The following is a 24,926-nucleotide window of genomic DNA, read 5'->3' as shown; positions in this document are numbered from 1 at the left end:
GTCCTGGGTTCGAGCCCCGGGTGGTGCGGGGTCGTGGATGCGCACTGCTGAGGGGTCCCATACTAGGACGAAACGGCCGTCCAGTGCTTCCAGGTTTTCAACGGTGGTCTAGCTTCAACTGACTCATGAGTTCAATCTGTGAAAATTTCTAAAAATCTCCACAAAACACATTCTGATAATGATATAATCGATTGAAAGCAATAGTAGAACAAAAGTATATGATGTAATGAAGACAGAAAAGAACACATTATATCGGGAAATAAAAGCAGATATGAAAAGGATGAATAACAACTGGAAAGAGCTGAAAAGGATTGCTCAGGACAGGGTTATATGGAGAGTGCTAGTGGGCGGCCTATGCTCCTCCACGAGGAGTAGCAGGCGTAAGTAAGTAACTAAGTAAGTAATGAAGAGCGATGTAATGTACTTGGAATGATTTCGTAATTGAGTTTTAGTGATTTTGGTCGATCGATTTTTAATAAAGTATTTGATCAAAACAATATTTTATAAAGTTTACCACTTACATAGGTTTGTATTTTAAGAATTTAATCGAAACGATACTTGATTGTTTCTCTAATTGATGTATATGAGACAAAATAACTTTTCATGTTGAGTACTTTATACACTGTGACACTATTCCATATTAACATCCACAGTTTTATCTTAAAGGTATTTAAATACCCATTTTTCGATCTTTCCAATTACTGCTTATATTTCTACTACCTATACCACTATGGGATTTGAATCGACAATTTTTTCTCTATGCTTATGTGGTATGGTATGGGTTAGTGTATGATGAAATCTCAGCTCGCATTCGTTTGGCTTTTGCCAACTTACGTCACCTATGGCGGAGGCCAGATATCCGTCTATCGATAAAAGGACGAGTATACTGCACGGCAGTTCGTTCTGTTCTACTTTACGGCTGTGAAACGTGACCATTAAGGGTAGAGAATACTCGTAAGTTACTAGTATTTGACCGCAGATAATTTAGAAATATTGCTCGCATCTGCTGAAATCAGCGGGTAAGTAATAGTGAGGTTGGACTCAAGGTATTAGGGAATGATAGAAAATAAGTTGATGAAGTTGTGAAACTTTATCGACTGAGATGGTTGGGCCACGTGTTACGTATGCCCAAACACCGATTACCACGATACACAATGCTGACTAGTGTTGGGAATGGTTGGAAGAAAGTTTGGGGCGGCCAAACCAAAACGTGGCATCAGTCCACAAAGTCACTAACTTCTAGTCTGAGCCATGTTGGTATATACAGACTACTTGGTTGGGGTCCGCGTGACTATCGTAACTAATGGTTGTAGACTCTTGGTGAAATGGCTCAGAATCGATCACAATAGTGTAGGTGTATACACTCTCTATCTTTCCTTAAACTATGAGATTAAAATCGTTTCATATCTTTTTGCGAAGTAAATTTTTGTTGTTATACTATATCCTTATATGTAATCTTTCTTTTATACATTACTATCATTGGAGTAACTACTATGCATTCGTTGTTCATCTTCTTGTGTTAATGTGGTATGGCAACTTGGACTAATGCATATATGTGCCTGGTCCTACGTTATACGTAACCGACTTTCCTCTATTAACACAATTAGATCATTATGCATTGGTTATCTTTTATAAACGTTTAATTCTATTTATTTTCAAATTGTTTAATTACAAAATATCTAATATCAATAAAATTCTTCTTTTTTTTATTGATTGTTCTTTTTTTTTCTTTTCAGAGATAATTCCCACTTAGTAACTGTGCTAATAATTTGTGAAAATTTATCGATTATATATGATTGTATAAAATATTGTAAACATTTAAATCTCCCTCTCATTATCAATAATAATAATCATAATAATTTATTATTAAATTTGGATAAATGTTTAATTCAATGGTTTATTTCCATAGATTTTATTCAATATTTTTCTTTCAAAATAACCATAATTGATACACTTGCATATCTCATTCATATCAATCCTCAATATTTCTATATTGACAATCAATGGCATTATGAAATGAATAAATTTTTAATGAATTTACCATTTACAAATGGATTATACATGAATGATTGTTCATCTAATGTAAATGATTGTCATTGTACTATGGATACACAATATGATGATGATAATAATAATAATAATAATAATAATGATTATTATTATTGTTATATGAGTTTATTTCATCAACTTCATCATTTAGATAAACAATTATTACATCATAATAAACAAACAAACAATGATTTAATTGTAAATAATGAATTTCCTTATTTTATTGTTTTATTAGATTGTTTTATATCACAAACAAACATTACTACATTACTTGTTAATAATAATAATAATAATAACAATGATATTACTACTACTATTAGTAATAATCTACCAAGTATTTATTGTTTATTATTAAAATTTATGTATATACATATCACATCAATTTCTTCTATATATTTATTAAATGATCAATATGTTCAATGGATATTTGATCTATTGTTCAAATTATATTACATAATATCACCATTCATTTCGAATCATTTCAGTACTCCTCCTCCTCCTCCTCCTCTTCCTACTGCTACTACTAATAATAGTAATAATAATACTAATAGTAATAATAATAATAATTATTATTATTATAATTATTATTATTATGATATTATTTATACATTTTTAATGAATTTAATTAAAAATCAAAGATTCAATTTATTAAAACAAATTTTCTATCAATTTATAAATAATTCAAAATTTTCTAGATTAAAAATAAAATTTTTCTCTCAATTATTGAAGCAAATACAATTACAATTGAATCTATTATATAATAATAATAATAATAATAATAATAATAATAATGAGAATAATAATATTAATATTATTATCATATTAATGGATTACATAATAAATGATGTAATGATTCCAATGAAAGAAATCAATTCAATGGATTTCAATGAATATGATTTAATATTAGAATGTCTTATGAATTTAATGAGACTGAGAATTCAATCCATTCATTATATTATAAATGATTCAATCATTAATATAAATAATTGGAAAGTATACAATGATTTCATGGATAATCTATTGGATATAAATGATGTGAATCATTCATATTACTTGTTAAGGTAAATGATTTGTTCATTATATAAATATTCTATATCAGCAGCAACCTCTGCCAGGGAAGACCTACTCATTGCCTTCTCGTGGCGGGGGATGATGTTTACGAAATTGAGAGGACGAAAAGCGAATTTCCGCCGCTTTAGCCGGATTCCAAACCAATGGTGCACATGGGCTCCAGTATCGTGCGGGAACAAATGGCATATGAACAAATTGTTAGTCACCAGCTACCATGGGACTGCATCTCCTTACGATGCTCCACTGTCTTGTGGATCAGACCTTCAGGTCGAAGGCTCCGAGTGTGGCCCCCCAAGAAAACCATCTGCTTTAATTTGGGCATCCGAGCAGTATTACAACCCTCACACATATCAAATGAGATTTGTGTGGCGCATATGCATTTCAGCCTTGAGTGCTGTTAGAGGTATGAGGGCGGTTACCACTTCCCGGTTGCCCACATCGTGGAAGGGTTCTTCTGGAGGTACCTGAAAAGGAAATTGGATTAGAGGTGGTCTTAGTGACCTGAGAGCGTGACCGTAGTGCCCAAGGGACAACTGCTTGAGGTCGGTCACACACGACCTTTTTATGAGTAATTTTTGTGTTAGCTCCGTACTTGTTGAGACCTTACCGTCGGAGACAGATATCCGTGGGATAAGGCGAGATGTGCATTTTTAGGGTCGACATTTTCTAACCCCACCCCTCCTTGTGGGAAGGCAGCATCACTGTTATGCCGGTTGTCTGAAGGAAGCACCTTATTGCCGTCACACCTCTGTACAGTGAGCAGTACGACTTCGCCTTCGGACCTTGGGTTTGTTGCTTTTAGTCTTACCGCTCTTCAACCGACCTGTCTAACATGGTAGGACCTTGAGGAACAGTTGTTCCAGCCAGTAAAGCTCGGTTGCTTTATCACGATAGGCAAGCCCGACCACCACGTCAAGGTAGCAACAACGGTCGAGAAATATGTATTTGGTGCCTCCTTGTACCAATATCTATGTGTTAAAATAAATAAATAATATTATTTATGGTTTAGTATTAAATTCACTTGGTATTGTTGTTTTACTCGTATCTTCCTATTGTTGAGTAGTCTCTTATTGGTATATGTGTATCCTGTGTGGATTGCTTCGATATTAGCCATAAATCATAAGCTTTTTTAAGCAAAGATGGGGATAGTGGCTAGCAATGAAATCCAGGACGTGCGTTTCGTTCTATTTGGATCTTGTCAGCTGGATATACATGAATCTCAGAGTTTTGATATTCACTCTGGAATTCAAACTCAGTACCGTTCGCGTTATCCACTTAGCTACTAAGTCCTGATAGTCACTTGTTTGTACAATTGGGTAAAGTTTAAATTCACTTGATATTGTTTTATTTGTATCTTCCTATTGTTATTTAGGACTACAATTGATCAGTCTCTTGTTGTCATATATGCATCCTATGCGGATTACCTCAATGTAGCCTTAAGTTACGAGTTTTTTCAGCAAATTTCTTTTCTTTTTTATCATTTAGCAATAAAACTTGAAATTGTTATATAAAAAAAGTATATCATATTGTCTAATCGAAAATGGCTTATTTTAAACAGGTATATCTATTGTTAGTGTTTAAGAGTAATGAATCCATGGAAAATCAGTTCCTTTACGAATGTTCTTATAATTACTAAACTCAATGAATAATTTGAACAAAGTATGTGACATCAAAATATTCAAATAATTCAATTTTAATGAACTTACTAATTGAATTAGAATTTATTATCAGATTGAGTGGTTTTGTGGAGATTTTAGTAATTTTATAGTTGGGTTCATGAGTTAATTAATGCTAGACCGTCATGGAAAATCTGGAAGTACTGGATGGTGGCGCAATTTCGTGGATTGGTTGAAGTTAGATATTGATATCGTTGGATGATGGCTCAGTAGTCTAGAGGTTAAGCGTTCGCCGGTGAGACAGACAGGCATTGGGTTCGAATCCTGCGAGTAGGATCGTGGATACCCACTGCTAAGGAGGAGTCCCAAACTAGGACGGAATGGTCATCCAGTACTTTTAGGTTTTTCATGGTGGTCTAGCATTAACTGACTCATGAACTTAACTGTAGAATGTATTACCGAAGGCAAAACCATAGACTTACTCAATATATAAATATCTATAGGTGATTGAATTTGTTATTACTATACAAAATAGTACCAGTTATAAATAACTTTTCGTATAAAAAGTGAACAATCAAGAGTAGAAATGAATGTTAATTAACTTGTAATTTGTTTGAGTATTCAAATTACTTTTGCATAGTCAATTAGTAATTTAACATATTACGTGGAATATAGAGTGGTGCGTTTTTTACTATTCACATAGTGCTGATGACAAAATTTTACTGTAACGAATGAGTGGCGACACTATAATTTATGAATGAACCAATCAGATTTGGGGTAGTAGGTCTTGGATTTCAGCGTTTTAGCATTTTAGCTTATGTCAGTTCGTAATGAAAATCCTAAATCTATTTTCTAACCCTAAACATCAACTGCAAATCATAATTCTAATTCTTCACACTGTTTTACAACTCTTATATAGTCGTTGTTAGTAGGTGGATGTTATCGACGTCACTTTGGTGTCGTTCAAAGCTCGTCCATAAATTATAGTCTCACCCACCTAGCTTAGTGTTATCCTATTACTTGTCCGATGAACTTTTAATTTGCACTATGGTTTGATTACCATTCATCTATATTTATTCAAGCATAATTTCTTCCCATTGGATTGTTTATTAGTAATTATTCAAATAATTTAATGAGGATAATTAACTTTCTAGTTTATAATTATTTATTAAAGTAGGTAGGTGGTGATGAAAACACTGTTAATCTTAATAATATTCATGTATTCAGTTAGGGAAAATATTTATATTAACTTGACGACATAGTAACAAATGAGATATTGCATTAAGGTCATACTATGAATTTGCACTGTATAATCACCTAGTAGTTATTATTATCGTATTTGTCGAATCTGGTCGAATTCTATCAATCAAGTTGACATGTGACATCTGGTTTGAGTTTGATTAAGTAGTTAGACATAATCGACGGGAAACATTGGATTTGTTACATACTAGTTGGCACTCGTCATGAATGTGTATTTGCAGTCTTTAGGGAATTGGTATTCCTTCTTCAAATAGTTAAAACGAAAACTTGGTTAGTTGTTGTCTTAACGACCCAAAAGTGTGATTACAGAGCTCAATTTTTGTGCTTGACAGTATTTTATAACTTCAGCATTACCTAAGCTAACAGAAGTTTACTTGTATTTCAATTCTTTAGTGATAAATAAATAAATTTTGTTGACTGTTCAGCTTTCTTATTATTATTATTATTATTATTATTATTATTATTATTATTACTGTTATTATTATTATTATAGATGTTTAGTTAATAATATTTTAACTGTCCAGTTGAATCGTCCTTCAACAGTCTCCAGTGATCACATTCAATTATCGTCAATACAAGAATACGAACCATTACAAAGTCGTTTGATGTATTCCACAGCTGGCTTATTTTTTGATATTTTAAATGAATCCGAAAAGTTACTACACACATCGAATTCAAAGGTAAAACGTTTGTTATAATTCCGTGTATATCCGTGTGTTATCAACATCAATTTCGTCATTATCTTTAAATTTTGACGATTGAATTGATTGTATTATACTTTTTGTTAAGTAAGTTGTTACAATAAAACAGAGTCACCTCAACTGCTTGGATATTTTTAATAGCTTTCATAGTAATAACGGTTTGAATCGAGAACTGATATTAACCAGAACACTGCCTCTTTATATCCAAATGTACTGATAATAATCATCTGCACACTAGTGACCAGCTTCAAGATGCAATCTCTGTAACTGTAGTGAGAAGCGGTGAACAGAGGAGTCCAAACATGTTGAGTGTGAGACAGTTATCCACTACAAATAATGGAAGATAGTAGTAGAATATCAAATGTTGACTATAATTAGATATGCACTTCATTGGATATCGGCTCTGTGGTCTAACTATTGTTCATTCGTGCTCGAGACCAAAGTTTTTGGTTCAAACCCTCTGTAGTAGAGCCGTAGATATGCACTGCTAACGAGTCCCATAATAGGACGAGACGCTCGTATAATGCCTTGGTACGGCCGAGGGTGGGGAGTATCAGTTATTCCTCTCCAAATGCTGTCACATGACCACGTGCATACAACCACTGACAGGGAAGTTTTACTCACTGCCTTTTCTTGGCATTACTATTGTTTACGAAATTGTGAAAATAAACACCGAACATCCAGTGCTCTAACCGGGTTGGTGGACACGGAGAGTCCACTTAGGGGAGACGGGGAATCCTGATTTGTAACCAACGGTGCACATGGGCTCCCGTATCCTGAGGGAACAAATGGTGTATGAACCAATTGTTTGTCACCGGCTTCCATTTGACTGCATCTCCTAACGTTAATCCACTGTCTTGTGGATTAGACCTTTAGATCGAAGGCTTCGGGTGTGGCCCCCTAAAAAACCACCTGCTTCGGTCTGGGCACCCGCGCAGTAACACAACCCACACACAAATCAAGTGACTTGTGTGGCGCATATGTATTCGGTTCTCCATTGTACCCCTATTTATATGTTCAAATAAATAAAAATAAAATAAATATCAATGATGGTCTAGCTGTGATCAGTTCGTTATTTTAACTATGGAAACTACCATTTCCACGAATAACGCTTATGCTTATGACATTAATAGTGAACACGGAGGATTCACCCAGAGAAGTTGGAAAACCCTGATTTGAAACCAATGGTGCACATGAGTACCAGTATCCTGAGGGAACAAATGGTGTATGAACCAATTGTTTGTCACCGGTTTCCATTTGACTGCATCTCCTAACGTTAATCCACTGTCTTGTGGATTAGACCTTTAGATCGAAGGCTCCGGGTATGGCCCACCTAAAAAACCACCTGCTTTGATTTGGGCACCTGGTCTGTATCTCAGCACTCACACAAACCGAATAATTTATGTTTGCACCTATCTATTTGTTATCTCTTTGTACGAATGTTTATGTATTTAAATAACAAATGGGTTTTGTGGATATTATAGTAATTTCAGTGGTTAAGATCATGAGTCAGTTGAAGCTAGACCACTATGGAAAACTTGGAAGCACTGGAGGGCCGTTTCGTCCTATTGTTGGACTCCTCAGCAGTGTGCATCCACGACCTCCCCCCTGCGAGATTCGAACCCAGGACCTACCGCGCACTGCTGAGGAGTCTCGCAATAGTGCGAAACGGCCGTCCAGTTCTTCAAAGTTTTCCATGGTGGTCTAGCTTCAACTGACTCATGATCCTAACCATTGAATTTATTTAAATAAATAAATAAATAATAATACATCTTTTCTCCTATTTTCATAGACTATTGAAGAAATCATATCAATTTGGCAATTATTAGCTTATCTTATATTAATCTCTCATTCAAATTGGTCAAATCCACCAATGATCATTCATTTAAATCAGAATTTATTTCATCATTCATTAATCAATGTTCAGAATTCAAATAAACATTCGAAAAAATCTTTTACTGAACTTGGTATTTCATTTATAAGTAAAGTTATACAAGTAAAGTTTTATATAAATGAAAACTACAAGGATCCAATTACTGATGTAGTTGATTTGCGAAATGTCAATCAATTAAGTTCTTTAATTTTACCGCCAATGATTGTTTTACTTGAAATGATACCAAATATAGCGGTATGTTATTTGAATATTGTACAATGTTTTTCTTTCTTTACTAGTTCTTTATTTATCATTCATTGCCAATGGAATTTTTATTCAATATTCAAAGTGAATGAACACTGTTAAGGAGTCCCATACTAGGACGATACGACCGTTCAGGGCTTCTAGGTTTTCTAATGGTGGGCTAGATTCAATTGATTCATGTTCTAAACTATTGAAATTACTAATAATATCCATAAAACCCTTACCAATATTCAATTGTTTTGTTAACATTAACAATGTTCACTGGTTCACAAAACATTTATATTATTTCTGAAAGTGGCATCTTAGTATTTAAAGTATTCAGTTGGTTACGTATTTGAATCCTGTTTTGTTTTCTAAAGTTTAGCTAAATAGGTAGTTTCATGAATCCCTATACAAGCAGCTTAATTCAAATTTTAATGTACAAATTGATATTCAATAAATGAGTTCCATTATATTGATTGAATATCTTGTCAGTCAGCTACAACGTAAGACCAGGGACATATATGCATCGGTCCAAATTGCCATACTTCATTAGCACAACAACATGAACACATAATTCATAGAAGTAGTTAATTCAATGGTGGTAATGTATAAAAGAAAAAAAGATATAAAGTATTTTTAATCTCAGATTTTAAGGGAAGATAGAGAGGGTATACACCTACACCATTGTGATCGATTCTGAGCCATGTCATTCAGTCTCCAACCATTCGTTGCCATAGTGACGCGGACCCCAACCAAGTAGTCTGTGTATACCAACAAGGCTAAGACTAGAAGTTAGTGACTTTGAGGAGTGATGCCACGTTTTGGTTTGGCGGCCCCTAACTTTCTTCCAACCATCTAAGTGACATTAAATCTGTAGTCATAAAATAAAATGTATAAGATTATCATTTCATTGAGTTCGGTTGTAATAATTTATCTTTTGAAAATCCTTACCGGGTACACTTTAGTTCACAAGGATGATCGAGTGGACACAAAAAAGACTGTAATATGTAAGAAAATATGAGATTACATCATTTGAGAAAACATGATTTATATAATGTTTTGTTTGCCAATTCGTCATAAGGGTTATAATAGTATGAAGCATAATATTTCGTACCCATAGGTAGTAACATTATAGAGTATATTACTACTTGGTTGGGATCCGCGAGATGATAGCAACCGATGGTTAGAGACCTTGAATTACATGGCTCAAAGTCGTTTGCAATGGAGCAGGTGCATGCACTCTTTATGTTCTCCCAAATCCTAATCTTCTGAATTCTTCATGTCCCTTATTTTTTCTTTTTTCAAACTGGACTACAGTCCTTGAATAACATCTTCAAACCCTAATGTTTCTTATTACTACTTATACTTTTACTACCTCTACCGCAATGGGATTTGTATCGACAACGGCATCTCTGTGCTAATGTGGTGTGGCAACCCGAACTGGTGTACGAACGTACGAAGTTCTACGTTGTTACTGACTGACTGACTATTATTGAAACATACACCATAATAGACGTCACCTTTGCAAGTACATTGTTTTCTTGTATAAGCCGTATAACGAGAGCGTAAGTGCACTACAAGAATGATGTAGTTACTATGTAATGAGCGTTTCGGAATGATAAATGTACATACAACGCAATAGTTGAAAAACAGCATTTGCTTAATGAGATAACTATGACATAATGCTTTTAATGGTATGGTGTAATGAATGAAGATTCCAGTTTCGTTGCTTGGTTCTTACAATCATCTATAACTGAAAAGAAAAAAAGGACCCAAAGACATGGAAAACACAATAAAAATCATTATGATAGGCCTATCAAACTATATTCACTTAATAGTTTCATGATTTAAATCAACTATTTTACATACATCTTTGCATTAATTATGTAAATGATACAATCTAACTAAAGTTTGGCGTAAGTGATAAATCTTCCAATTGGACGCTTAATTCGGTTTCGTAAGCTCTTCTAGTAACCCTCAGGTTAAGCCCACACGATAACTTGAACATGAGAGAAAAGGCGAAAAATAGAGAAATATTACTTTACTCCAAGGTTCGTTTTTGTACAGGAAATCAAGGGTAATTATAACGGTTTAGTAGATAACCCCAGGTTTCTGGAAAGTTCTTGAACGCTACTAAACATAGTAGTAGGATAGGTAATCATCCAATTAGAAATGTATCATTTGACTTTTCGCTTCCTAGATGTTTCTGATGAACTACTATTGAATTACTTACTTTACTTACTGAATTACTCCTGTTACCCCCAATAGAGAATACACCACTGATCAGTATTCTCCAACCCACTCTGTCTTGGGTCTTCCTTTCTAGTTCTATCCAATTAATGTTCATTCTTCTCATATCTTTCTCCATTTCTCGGCGTAATTTGTTCTTTGGTCTTCCTCTCCTCCTTTGGCCTTCAGGGTTCTATGTGAGGGATTGTCTTGTGACTCAGTTGGGTGCTTTCCTCAATATGTGTTCTATCCACTTTCAGCGCTTCTTCCTCGGTTAGGATTTGGTTTGTTCTCTCCCACAGTAGGTTGTTGCTGATAGTTCCTGGCTGACGGGTCCGACGTATTTTGCATAGACAACTATTAATAAACACTTTTATCTCCTGGATGATGGCTTTCGTAGTTCTTCTGGTTTCCACTCCATACAATAGAAGTGTTCTGACGTTAGTAATAAAAATCCGACGTTGGTGTTGGTTGACAGACAGTTGTTTTGAGTTCCAGATGTTTTTCAGTTGTAAATATGCTGCTCTTGCATTGCCTTCACATCTGCATCAGATCCACTGTGTTCATCAATGATCCTGCCCTAATATGTAAAACTTCTATTGAATACTGATTAAATAAGATGTTCCTCACTGTTTAAAGGGCCCATTTTGACTTTTTTTTTCTTAAGGAATTTTCTGGGTCTCATCAATAAAATCACATAACTGTTAGCGGATGGAATATTAGCTTGAGTGACAGTTAATAATATACACTTGATATTATGATAATAAAAAACAACAGTATATTCTTGATTTCTACAATTAATATAAATTTACATACAGACACCATTTATGTTTCTTTTCATAGTAATAATTAAGTTTTGATAGTTGCCTACTATTTTCTCCCTCCCTCCCTCTCTTTCTTTTTTTTTTTACATTTCAGCCATTATTGAATAATGGTGATTCATATAGTGATAATCATAATAAGTATAACAATTCGATCGATCAGTTATTCACTATACTAGAAGATGCTTTTACACAAGTACAATTTATTAGAACATATGGTTTTAATAATTTTTATGAGTTCCTTGTACATTTTATTCAGTATACCTTTCATGAAAATTCTTTTATAAACAACAGTACTACTATTACTACTACTGCTACCAATAATGATAAGATAACATTATCTAATAAAATGTTCGACGAACGATCCCGATCTTCTTCATCATTCACTTCTGAGGAATCGATTAATAAAACATCAAATACTTGTACGGATAATCAATATTTTGGTAAGTCACCTGTCAATACTAATCAATTTCTATTAATTGACGTGTAACGTGGCCACTAGTTCAAGGAACTCGATACTGCATGGACTATACTAAAATTTTAGGTGGTTGAACCTAATCGCTAGAAATCCGTAGACATAGGTTGGTTGTTATGTGATACACGTGAGCAAGTTGTACTCATAATCTTGAGGGAATTAGTACTCCCTGAAGGATTCAATCTCATGTCTCTCAGCTTTTTAGTCTGAAATGTTACCATTGAGATACTCAAGAAGCAGGCCTCCTGTCGACTAGCTTTAACTAATTAATAGATTTATGTTGGTGTTATTGACTTCCCTGAGTTATATCATTCAGTTGGAGAGTTTTTATTGTAGTTCAGGACATTAACATTAGCTCTTACTTCATGTAGAAGTGAGCTTCTTAGTTATTCCTAGAGTCTTATACCAATTTGTTCTAGTGGGCATGTTTACGATTGGTTATTTTTGTAGCTATTTTTATCTTCATTTATCCTAATATTCAAGTTTGATCGACCCCAGACTATGTGGTTAAATAACCTTTTTTTCATGAGTTGATAAATCGAATATCTGAGTACACGTTTATGCATATTATGTCATTGAGCGAAAATGTTTATTCTCAAGAGTGAGTAGAGCAATGGTTTCGTAGTCAATGAACTTTCCTTTAGTTATTAAATCACCGATTTGGTTTCGTTTCTTCGTATTCGGCTTGGGGTACTCCAGTAGTAGCGTTAGCTCTCACAGGATGTGATTAATTCGAATTCGAGTACGTAAAGAAGTATTTTGTGAATTTTTTTTGTTTGTTTTGACAGTATCCAGTCGCTTAGAACAAAGTTATTAGAATGACGAAAGAGCTGCTGGAAAATCAAAAAGGTTGCATGGAAAAAACAAAGTATTAAGCAATAAATGAGGCTGTTAATATGAGGATACAATCAAGATTAATTCCATTTAGTTAAATGATGAATCTTATTCTATTGAAGAACAATATAATAGATTATTATAGAACAATCACTCTTAACCTTTGTTTTGAGCCATACTTGAGTTGCTCAATCTTCAGGACGGTAACCAAAAATGTATCATGGACAAACAGATGCTAATCTAACAAAATTATTTTCCCTCCTTGCTGCATTATCATAACGTGACCATTCTATTGGTATTTTACCTGATAATAGTGTCGTAAAGTAGTATGTTTTTCGGAAGCTGCTGTTTTCACATTTGTAAAAAAAGCCCCCGAATGCCCTGGTACGCCTGAGAGTGGGGAAAGTCAGCTCTCCCTCTCCAAATGCTTTCACATGGCTACGTGCATACAACCACTACCAGTAAAGTTCTACTCATTGCCTTGTCATGGCGGGTGGTGTTGTTTACGAAGTTGAGAGGATGAAAAGTGAATTCCCGTCACTCTAACCGGGTTGGTCGACACAGAGTGTTCACCTAGAAGGGATAAGAAACCCTGATTTCAATCCAATGGTATACAAAGGTTCCAGTATCCTGAATGAATAAATGGCGTGTGAATCAATCTTTGGTCACCGTCTATCATTGGACTGCATTTCCTGACGTTGCTCCACTGCCTTGTGGATTAGACATTCGGGTCAAAGGCTCCGGGTATGGCTCCCTAAGAAAACCGCATGCTTCGGTTTTGGTCACCCGGGCAGTATCCCAGCCCTCACATAAATTGACTGATTTATGTTTGGACCTATCTATTTGGTGCCTTATCGTACCAATGTGTATGTGTTTAAATAAATAAATAAATGAAAAAAACAACAACAACGAATACTGCATTTTTATGTGGTAGTACCAAGAGGATTATCATCTCTCTTGTGTCCAAATTCAGTCTTCCATATCTCAGTATTATTTAGAAAGCTCTGCTACCGACTATACTGAATGGTTTGCGGGCATGGATGACCGAAATAATATTTCTCTACAGTCAAAATTATTTCAGAGAAACTGGGTTTTACTAGTGTAAGACACAACTGGTTTTAACGATTCACCATCCATACAGTCTTTTACGAGGTTGCTAAAATCAGCGATGAGTGAGTGTAGGTAAAGTCTACTAACTGCTTTGTAAAAGTTCAGAATAGCTGGTTAATTCGAAATATATCCCCCGCTTATGGATACTGTTACGTAATTAAATAAATGTAATTTTTGAGGTATATATACCTTACTTACTTACTTACGCCTGTTACTCCTCGTGAAGGAGCATAGGCCGCTCACCAGCATTCTCCATCCAACCCTGTCCTGGGCAATCCTTTCTAGCTCCGTCCAGTTGTAATTCGTCGTTTTCATATCTGCTTCTATTATCCGACGCAATGTGTTCTTTGGCCTTCTTCTTTTTCGCTTCCCTTCAGGATTTCAAGTTAGGGCTTGCCTCGTGATGCAGTTTGACGATTTGCGTAATGTATGTCCTATCCATTTCCATCGTCTTTTCCTAATTTCTTCAGCTGGAAGTTGGTTTGTTCTCTCCCACAGAAGGCTGTTGCTGATGGTAACCGGCCAATGGATGTTGAGTATCTTGCGTAGACAGCTATTTATAAATACTTGTACTTTCTTGATTGTGGTTGTTGTAGTTCTCCAAGTTTCAGCTCCATACAGTAGAACTGCCTTGACGTTCGTATTGAAGATTCTCACTTTGATATTGGTTGAAAGTTGTTTTGAGTTCCATATGTTCTTCAATTGTAGGAATACGACCCTTGCTTTGCCAATCCTCGCCTTTACGTCTGCATCGGATCCTCCTTGTTCATCGATGATGCTTCCCAGGTATGTGAAGGATTCTACATCTTCCAGAGTTTCGCCATCAAGGGTGATTGGATTGCTGTTCTCCGCTTTGAATTTGAGGACCTTAGTTTTCCCTTTGTGTATGCTGAGGCCTACTGATGCAGAGACTGCTGCTACACTGGCTGTCTTCATCTGCATCTGTTCGTGTGTACGTGATAGGAGGGCTAGGTCATCTGCGAAGTCCAGATCGTCTAATTGGTTCTGAGCTGTCCATTGTATTCCGTGTTTTCCTTCAGATGTCGAGGTCTTCATAATCCAGTCGACCACCAGAAGAAAGAGGAAGGGAGAGAGTAAACAGCCTTGTCTGACTCCGGTCCTTACTTGGAATGCATCTGTCAGCTGTCCTCCATGCACTACTTTGCACTGTAGTCCGTCGTATGAGTTCCGGATAATATTGACAATCTTCTCAGGAACTCCGTAGTGTCGAAGAAGTTTCCATAACGTCCTCCTATCTACACTGTCGAATACCTTTTCATAATCAATGAAGTTGATGTATAGTGATGAGTTCCACTCAACTGATTGTTCGACGATGATCCGTAGTGTTGCAATTTGGTCTGTGCACGACCGATCCTTACGGAATCCAGCTTGTTGATCTCGAAGTTGGGTGTCTACTGCATCCTTCATCCGGTTCAGCAACAATCTGTTGAAGACTTTCCCTGGTACTGACAGTAGTGTTATGCCTCTGTAGTTTTCACATTTGCTCAGATCTCCTTTCTTTGGAATCTTGACGAGGTGTCCTTCTTTCCAGTCCATCGGCACTTGTTCCTCCTCCCAAATCTTTTTGAATAGAAGATAAAGCATGCTTGTGGTTGTTTCGATGTCTGATTTCAGTGCTTCAGCTGGTATGTTGTCGGGTCCTGCTGCTTTCCCACACTTGATTCGTCTGACGGCCATTCTAATTTCTTCCGTAGTTGGTGGATTGACATCTATAGGAAGATCTATGTGTGCTGCTTCGATGTCCGGTGGATTCATTGGAGCCGGCCTATTCAGGAGTTTCTCGAAGTATTCTACCCATCTGTTACGCTGTTGTTGAATTTCGGTGATTGGCTTGCCTTCTTTGTCTTTGACTGGCCTCTCTGGTTTACTGTATTTCCCTGATAGTTTCTTCGTTGTATCGTGAAGCTGTTTCATATTTCCTTCTCTAGCAGCTTTTTCTGCCGTCGTTGCTAGTTCTTCCACGTATTTCTTCTTGTCGGCTCTAATGCTCCTCTTCACTTGTTTGTTTGCTTCTATGTATTCAGCTTGTGCTTGGACTTTCTCTGCTCGTGTTCGGCTGTTGTTTATTGCTGCCTTCTTGTTCTTCCTTTCTTTGATCTTGTCCAGTGTTTCTGTAGAGATCCATTCCTTATGATGGCATTTCTGTAGACCGAGAACCTCTTGACAGCATAAGAGCGACTCCCTGAGTGTGTGGAGCATTGTCCTCTTCGTGACCGGAGTATAGCAGCATCTCTCCCGTAGCTAGCCTTTTCTGTCCAGCTTGGGTCCAGTGGGTTTCGCTGATTCCCAGTACTGCTAAGTTGTATCTCCTCATTTCCATTGCTGTTTGACTGGTCTTCCCGGTTTCCCACATTGTTCAAACGTTCCATGTACCTATAAAAATGTTTGCTCTGGTTGTTAGAAGGGGCATAGGCCTCGTGGCTTCCGAAGGAACTCGGCTTTCACCATGAAGCGTCATAATTCTTCTAAATCAAGACCTTCTAATTCCCAGGGCAGAGTTAAAATGGTTTGGATTATTTTTTCTGGTAAGCGTTTTTTTAGCGAGTTAGTTTTCTACGGGATGGGGATGCTAACCCCATGCCCAACCCTCCTCCTTTACCCGGGCTTGGGACCGGCAGCAACCCTATAAGAGCTACAGGCGGAGTTGAGGTATATATACCACTTCGTAGTTAAATAATCTAGGTCGCAAAGTTATTTCTGTAAATCATACATCTACATTAGCTCTATTAGGACCATTTCAAAAAAACCATTCAAATTATATTTTTTGTTAACGACATCAGTCAGTCAGCTACAACGTGGGACCAAGACATACATGCATCAGTTCAAAATGCCATACCTCATTAGCACAACAACATGAACACCGAATTCATAGAAGTAGTTAATTCAATGGTGGTAATATATAAAAGAAAGATTGCTTATAAGAATTAGCTCGTAGAAAGAAAGATATGAAGCGATTTTAATATCATAGTTTAAGGGAAGACAGAGAGTGTATACACCGACACCATTGTGATCGATTCTGAGGTATGTCACCCGGAGTCTTCAGTCATTCGTTATGATAGTGACGCGGACCCCAACCAAGTAGTCTGCATCTATCAACATGGCTCAGACTAGAAGTTAGTGACTTCGAGGAGTGATACCACGTTTTGGTTTGGTGGCCCCTTAACTTCTTGCAACTATCCCCAACACTAGTCAGCGTTGAGCGTCGTAGTACTCGGTGTTTGGGCATACGCAACACGTGGACCAACCATCTCAGTCGATGAAGATTCACAACCTCATCAACTGATTTACCATCAGTCCCTAATACCCTGTGTCTAACTACACTATTACCTATCCGGTGTTCCCAACAGATGTGAATTTAAAGTGTTTATCTTGTTCTCTTTCTCTGTATACCCTATATAATCAGTTATCTTATAGTTCAATACTTTCTATTACTTTATCTTTATCAGTATATCATTCTTCTTTTCATCTAGAAAATTCTCCTTTTTTATCTTTATTGAGAATAGATCAATCAAATGATACAAATCAAAAGGATACAATATACAAGTATAATCCACAATCAGTACGATTATTAGTGTTTTCAACAAGACTATTTATTCGATTAACATTACATAATTTATCATTATTCAATTGTTGTCTACATACTAAATTATCATTATCTATTATGAATAATGTAAATGTTTCAATGAAATGTGAAAATCAATTATGGTCAAATTGTCTATCAATTATTATTGCTAATTATTTTAGTATATTTAAATCAGATTTACATGGACCACATTCAATGGAGGATAAATATTTACAAGTAAGTACTGTTAGATCCATTAGGGTGCTTGGTACTTTTGTGATTTCGCCACAGGATTGAGCTGTATTATTCAGATCGTAGCGTTAAAGTCTACATAGTGTCTGGTTCTCTTGTGAAGCGAGATTGAGATGTACTGCTCGGATTATAAAGTTTCAGTCTGGTTCTCTTGGAAGCAGGATTGAGCCGTACTATTTGGCCTATAAATTTTAAGCCTGGGCAGTGTCTGTCTCTCTTGTTAAATGAGATTAAGCTGTATTGTTTGGTTTGTTACGTGAAAGTTCGAGTGGTGTCTGGTTCTCCTGAAAACCGATGTAAAACTATAAGGGTATATTATATAACTGTGAGCTGTTAGATCCTGAATACATATATTTGTTTTTCTCATTGATCTCATAAACTCTAAGTGATGTCATCTTTTTTTCAGGATTTTTTTATGAGAATATAGAAAGTGTACTGCTGTTTCGAGTTGTATAATATTGTCTTCTACGTTAATAATGAACTGTGGAAATATGTTACAGAAATCAAATTACACCAATAACACAGGAATCGACAAAAGGTATAATAATAGCTAACCTTAGCACGTCATATTTCAATGTGCCTCAAGAATATCGTAAGATGTCACCTAGCCTGTGAATGTAACACTTTAAATACATTTTTTGATGGCCTAAAATTATGGTGAAAAGTGGTTTATATGGTTCGTGCTGACTTACTCAACAATATAATGAATCAGTTCATTTTTGTATTGCTTGTTTGAATCTTCCCATTTGATGTTTAGGACTGCAATTGCACAGTCTCTTATTAGCGCGCATATGCTCATCAGGTGCGAATTGTTTAGATATTGGTTTAAGTCAAAAGGATTATAAGCAAAGATGGATAGTGGCTAGCAGTGGAATCTAGGATGCGTGTTTCGTCCCATTCAGGACTCATTAGCTATATGTACCTGTAACCTAGAGTTAATGTTTACTTTGGGCCTCGAACCCAGTATCGTTCACCTCAAACGCCATTGCGTTATCCACCTAGCTACTATGAATCAATTGTCTAATTGTACTGGCCGAAAACTTAGATACGGCAAACCAATTATTTATTGTAGGTTAAAGCACGAAATGTTTTTGCAAAATATAAGAATACATTATTTGCATACTCTCTTTGAGTTGTCCCTTACACACTTGATCATTCTTCCAATTCTATTGTTATTCTGTTTTCCTTCCTCTTCTTTTTATTCGAATCTTTTGCCGGTATTCATTTCACCTCCGATTCCTTCTATATACTAATTATATCGTTCCTCATAAGTAGCGCACATCACACAATAAGGTTATTTTGACTATGTAGTAGCAGGATGATTTAAAATCTGTGGTGAGACTATAATTTATGGACGACCTTTGAGCGACGCTAGACTGACCTTAAGAGTGTCCAATTAATAACCAGGACTAAATAAGGGTTATGAACCTGTGTGAGGAATTATAATTATAATTTACAGTTGATGATTTTACTTTGGAATTAGATTTCGGGTTTTCATCACGAACTGACAACAGCTATAATGCCAAAGCTATATTTACCCAAATGGATGAATGAATTTAGCGCCAAAATCCGAGACCTGTTGTTCTATACGTGATAAATTATAGTTTCGCCAAATCTGTAGTGAATACATTTCTATGAATGACATAAAATGTTGATTTCTACTTGAACTAATTTCTAGTTAGTTGGAGACTCCGGGTGACATACCTCAGAATCTATCACAATGGTGTTGGTGTATACACTCTCTGTCTTCCCTTAAACTATGATATTAAAATCGCTTCATATCTTTCTTTCTACGAGCTAATTCTTTCTTCCTGTACTATATCCTTATATGCAATGTTTCCTTCATATATTACCACCATTGAATTAACTACTTCTATGAATTCGTTGTTCATCTTGTTGTGCTTATGAAGTATGCCATCTTGGACTGATGCATATATATGCCTGATCCTTCGTTGTATCTGACTGACTAATGGAACTAATTTCTATCACTAATGGAATAGTTCGTTTGTTTTTGTATCTTTTCAGATTAATATAAATAATTTAATTGAGGAGATTTTAAAATTAATGACTAATTTATCAAAGTGTTCAAGTAAGTTAACTTCTTATGTAACATTTACATTTAACTCAATTAAATGAAGTTAGGTTTCTAATGAAAACGTTTATCTTTTATCGTATATTTATGTAATTAGAAGTAACTATTGAAAATGATATGACTTCTAAATATCTTCGACTCATTCTGAACTTCTTAGAGCTTCCTCGAGTTCATCCATGAGCCGTCCTCACAGATAATGAATCACATTTATGATGAAAGATGACAATTTGTTTTTAGAAAGATTATATATCTCATTTGATAATATTGTACCGTGATAATTTACCAATTAAGTGACACGTGTTTCAATCACAAATGTTTCTTTGTTTCAAAATGTATTTTACCTAATTCGATTGTGGGCAACAGGATAGTATTACTAACCTTTACATAAATAGTTTCAGTTAGGGCCCCCAAATGCATTGGTAAGGCCGAGAGTGGGGGGGGAGTTAGCTCTCCCTCTCCAAATGCTCTCACATATCCACGTGCATACAACCACTGACAGGGAAGTCCTACACACCGTCTTCTCGAGGCATTACTGTTGTTTACGAAATTGAGAGGACGAAAAGTGAATGTCCGGCGCTTTAACCGGATTCCAAACCAATGCTCCACATGGGCTCCAGTATCCTGCGGGAACAAATGGCGTATGAACCAATCGTTGGTCACCAGCTACCATGGGACTGCATCTCCTTACGATGCTCCACTGCCTTGTGGGTTAGACTTTTAGGTCAAAGGCTCGGGGTGTGGCCCCCTAAGAAAACCACGCGCTTCGGCTTGGGCACCCGGGTAGTATCACAGCCCTCACACAAATCGAATGATTTGTGTAGAGCATATCTATTTAGTGCCTTATTGTACCAATGTTTATGTGTTTAAATAAATAACTAAATAATTACAATTTTATTAATATCACGAATCAAACTCTGTTAGATATCCATAGAAAATCAGGGAGCATTGAACTCTTGTTTTGTATTAGTGTGAGACTTCTTGGCAGCGCGCATCCATACTGCACTTCAGATCGAACTGTTAACCTTCAGGTCTCTCAAAATGCGTTTAACCTCTAGTATGTTGAGTCAGAGTTCAGTGATGTACATGTCTGGTTTCAACTAACTCGCGACATTGCTCAACCATCTTCCATTTTTCTTGCACCGGTAACTGTTTCATATCCAACATAATTTAGCTCCACCAATCACATCGTCTCATTAGAATTCTAGAATTCTCTTGAAATTAGTTATCACTGAGCATGTGATGAGATTCAACAATCGTTACAAACCCTTATAACGGTATTTTACAATTGTTCGTGTTATAAGTTTCTTACTTATCTCTGTTGTGTACATTTTTTTTCTGTGCGCAGTTTTAACCAATTTTTTCTTCTCTATTTTTTCCTCTATATTCGATACTTCATCTCTATACATCTACGCACATATATATCTAGTTATTCGACTAAGCTGTTTAGATTTATTACGATGTTTCATGATACCACAATATATTCGACCAATTCAATTTTGTACAGACTATTCACAACCACTTGGTGTATTAAGTGTGAAATCTGTAAAACACTTTATGCAGCTGATATTGAAAGATTTAAGACAAATACAAAATATTGAAGGCGGTAACAGTCTTAACAAAGGTAATAACCATAAATACCAACGCATTACTACTCATCATGATGATGACCTTACAGAACAGGATACGAAGCCTGCTACGCTTCATGCAATCAATAGTATATATCCATACGTAAGTAGAGGGTTTTAATTAATTAACTGTTGTTGTTCAACTGTCATTTTTTATATTTCGATGTCAATTTATTACTTACGTATTGCGATGATTTGATTGCAGTAGGGATTTGATAATCATTGCGCTATATCACGAAATGATTGAAGTTGGATTTATAACATTGGGTCTAAACTAAGCTACTCTAATGGTTAAACATTCACTGCAAGATCTGGATATTCTGAGTTCAACCGCTTATGCGTTCGTGGTTGTGCATTATTGAGTATTAAGACGAAACGGCTGCCCAGTGCTACTTGGTTTTCAGGAACAACTCATCTGAGATCAACTTGTAATAAGTACAAGCTAAATATTGTGATAATTTTCTATGAATCAACGATCGATGACGTGTTCAACTTTCTCCTAGAGAATTGATAAAATCTATAAAACAGATATTTACAATATGAATATCAATTTAAGTTATTTCATATCGGTAGACGTAACATTACAAATAAAGTCTATGTTTACTGATGTGCGTTACTATGAAGAATCTGCAGCTTTACTCGTGGGTTTTATATTTTATCGAGAATTCGAATGTCCGCCAGTCAGATTCAAGGTTCGTAATATGTTGTCTAAGAGATATTTGTTCATGATGTGACTAACTTGCATATTTATTGAGAATTCGTCGTATGAACAAACTGGTTAGTAGACAATACCATATCCACAGTGTAAGTGTACACTTATCTAATGGATTGTCGTATGCTGATGCTGTTTCGTCGTAGTATGAGTAACCTTCATTATGAATTGTCTAAGTAGGATCAGTTTGTAAAATAAACTATAGACTGTAACAATCTCCACAAACCAACTAAACATTTATTTATTTACCCGAGTGATTCAAGCTAGCGTTCTTTAGAAAAGTCCTTCTCTACAAGATTGGGTCGCTAACCTCCTGCCGAACTTCTCCACCTTTATCCAGGCTTTTGACCAGCAGTTATTCCATAAGGGCTTCAGGTGGAGCTAAAGCTTGCAGAGCTACTACAACTATCATCAAAAAGGTACAAGTATTTATAAAAGGTTGTCTACGCAAGATACTCCATTTTCTTTTCTCGGATATCAGCAACAATCTAGTGTATCAGAAAACCAACCAACTTCCAGGTGAAGAGGAAAATATGGAAATAAAATGTAGGTGAATTGTACACATTGTGGAAATCACTGAAGTGCATCACAAAGCAGTCCAATAACATGAAATCCTGAAAAGAAAAAGAACAAATAACACATTGTACTGGCCATTGGAAGCAGACATTAAAAAGATAAATAGCTCATGGAAACAACTTGAAAAGTGAGCCAAGGACAGAGTTAGTTGAAGAATCCTGATTGGCAGCCAAGCTCCACAAGGAAAAACAGTTGTAAATAAGTAGATTAAGTATGAAAATAACATAATTTATCATTTATAAGTTAAATTTTCGATTTTTATATCAAATTCTTATAAAGTTCCTCTTCACTAGCATGCTTTATAAAGTTCTGTAGTTACGTCATTATTATTATTATTTTAACACATAGATACTGGTACAAGAAGGCACCAAATACATATGCGCTACACAAATCTCATTCGATATGTGGGAGGATTGTGATACTGCCCAGGTGCCCAAACCGAAGCAGGTGATTTTCTTAGGGGGCCACTCCTCGAGCCTTCGACCTGAAGGTCTGGTCCACAAGGCAGTGGAGTACCGTAAGGAGATGCAGTCCCATGGTAGCCGGTGACCGACAATTGGTTCATACGCCATTTGTTCCCGCAGGATACTGGAGCCCATGTGGAGCATTGGTTTGGAATCCGGTTAAAGCGCCGGACATTCACTTTTCGTCCTCTCAATTTCGTAAACAACAGTAATGCCACGAGAAGGCAATGAGTAGGACTTCCCTGGCAGAGGCTATATACGCGTGGCCATGTCAGAGCATTTCAAGAGGGAGAGCGGACTCTCCTCACTCTCGGCCATACCAGGGCATTTGGGGGCAGTTTTACTTTCTTTTTCATTTTCTCTCTCTTTTTAAGGTTACATGTCAAATGTTCAATTTACTGATTGATTCGATTCAAACAAATAATGTTCTAATGCCAACCATATATACCATTTGGCCGATATTATTAAACACTCATCTCTTAAATTATCAATATGGACAGCTACATTATCCTATTCTACAATGTACTAATATGTGCTCTCATCATTATTCTTATGCGTTAGCATTTGAAGATAATCAATATGAAGTTGATAATCACCAAATTTTATATCAAAAATTATTAAATTATATTTTTCCATTATCAACCATTATTAATCACCGGAGTAATCAATCATTTTTGTCTACTTCGTTTAATTATACTACTGATAATCATAGTTTAGGATTGTCGACTTGGTTTTGTTTACATGGAAAACAATTAAATAATATGGTGAGCCTTTTGTATTTCCCCAGTTAAATCGTTTTATTCCCTCTCTTTTTTTTTAAAATATGAATGATAATTGGTTCAATGTTGTATTGAGGAGAATCTTAACTACCAAGTTATCTATATGAATAAATGTTATTTAAAATTTAAACGAAGACTTATGATTTCAGCTGTTGAAATTGCTATAATATCCACAAGAAAAAACCCATTCGGATACTAATCAGCATATACTCAGTAGTGACTGGTTTCAAAAGGTATTTCCTGAAGTTCTAGTGAGAAGCAGTGACCAGTGGAGTTCAACCGGGTCTGTTGTGAGATAGTAACTCACTGAAGACAATGATAGACGTGCAGTTCAATTTTGTGGATTGGTTGAAGTTAGACATTAACACTGTTGAATGCTGGCCGGCTCAGTGATCTAGTGGTTAAGCGTTTGCACGTGAGACCGGTTGGTCCTGGTTTTGAATCTCGTGAGGCGTGATCGTGGATGTGCACTGCTGAGGAGTCTCATGCTAGGACGAAATTGCTGTACAATGCTTCCAGGTTTTCCATGGTGGTCCAGCTTCAATTGATCCATAATCT

The 24,926-nt window shown here is 35.9% G+C and overlaps 1 protein-coding gene across 1 annotated transcript in view; it reads left to right on the top strand.

Annotated features, from left to right (window-relative positions):
* The window catches only part of MS3_00010514 (uncharacterized protein), a gene marked incomplete at its 5' end in the record, with an annotated part of 131,838 nt that overhangs the window by 5,660 nt on the left and 101,252 nt on the right, over positions 1 to 24,926 (top strand). The window contains 8 exons of the mRNA XM_051218890.1: positions 1,737 to 3,110; positions 6,490 to 6,676; positions 8,490 to 8,825; positions 11,964 to 12,309; positions 17,753 to 18,105; positions 20,146 to 20,209; positions 21,717 to 21,940; positions 23,964 to 24,353. Coding sequence (XP_051072719.1) covers positions 1,737 to 3,110; positions 6,490 to 6,676; positions 8,490 to 8,825; positions 11,964 to 12,309; positions 17,753 to 18,105; positions 20,146 to 20,209; positions 21,717 to 21,940; positions 23,964 to 24,353 — 3,274 coding nt within the window. The remainder of the gene's footprint in view (positions 1 to 1,736; positions 3,111 to 6,489; positions 6,677 to 8,489; positions 8,826 to 11,963; positions 12,310 to 17,752; positions 18,106 to 20,145; positions 20,210 to 21,716; positions 21,941 to 23,963; positions 24,354 to 24,926) is intronic.

This window comes from Schistosoma haematobium, chromosome ZW (genome assembly GCF_000699445.3).
Source record: "Schistosoma haematobium chromosome ZW, whole genome shotgun sequence".
Taxonomy (NCBI): domain Eukaryota; kingdom Metazoa; phylum Platyhelminthes; class Trematoda; order Strigeidida; family Schistosomatidae; genus Schistosoma; species Schistosoma haematobium.
Note: the sequence above shows the minus strand (reverse complement) of the source record. Positions and strands in the feature narration are given on the sequence as shown.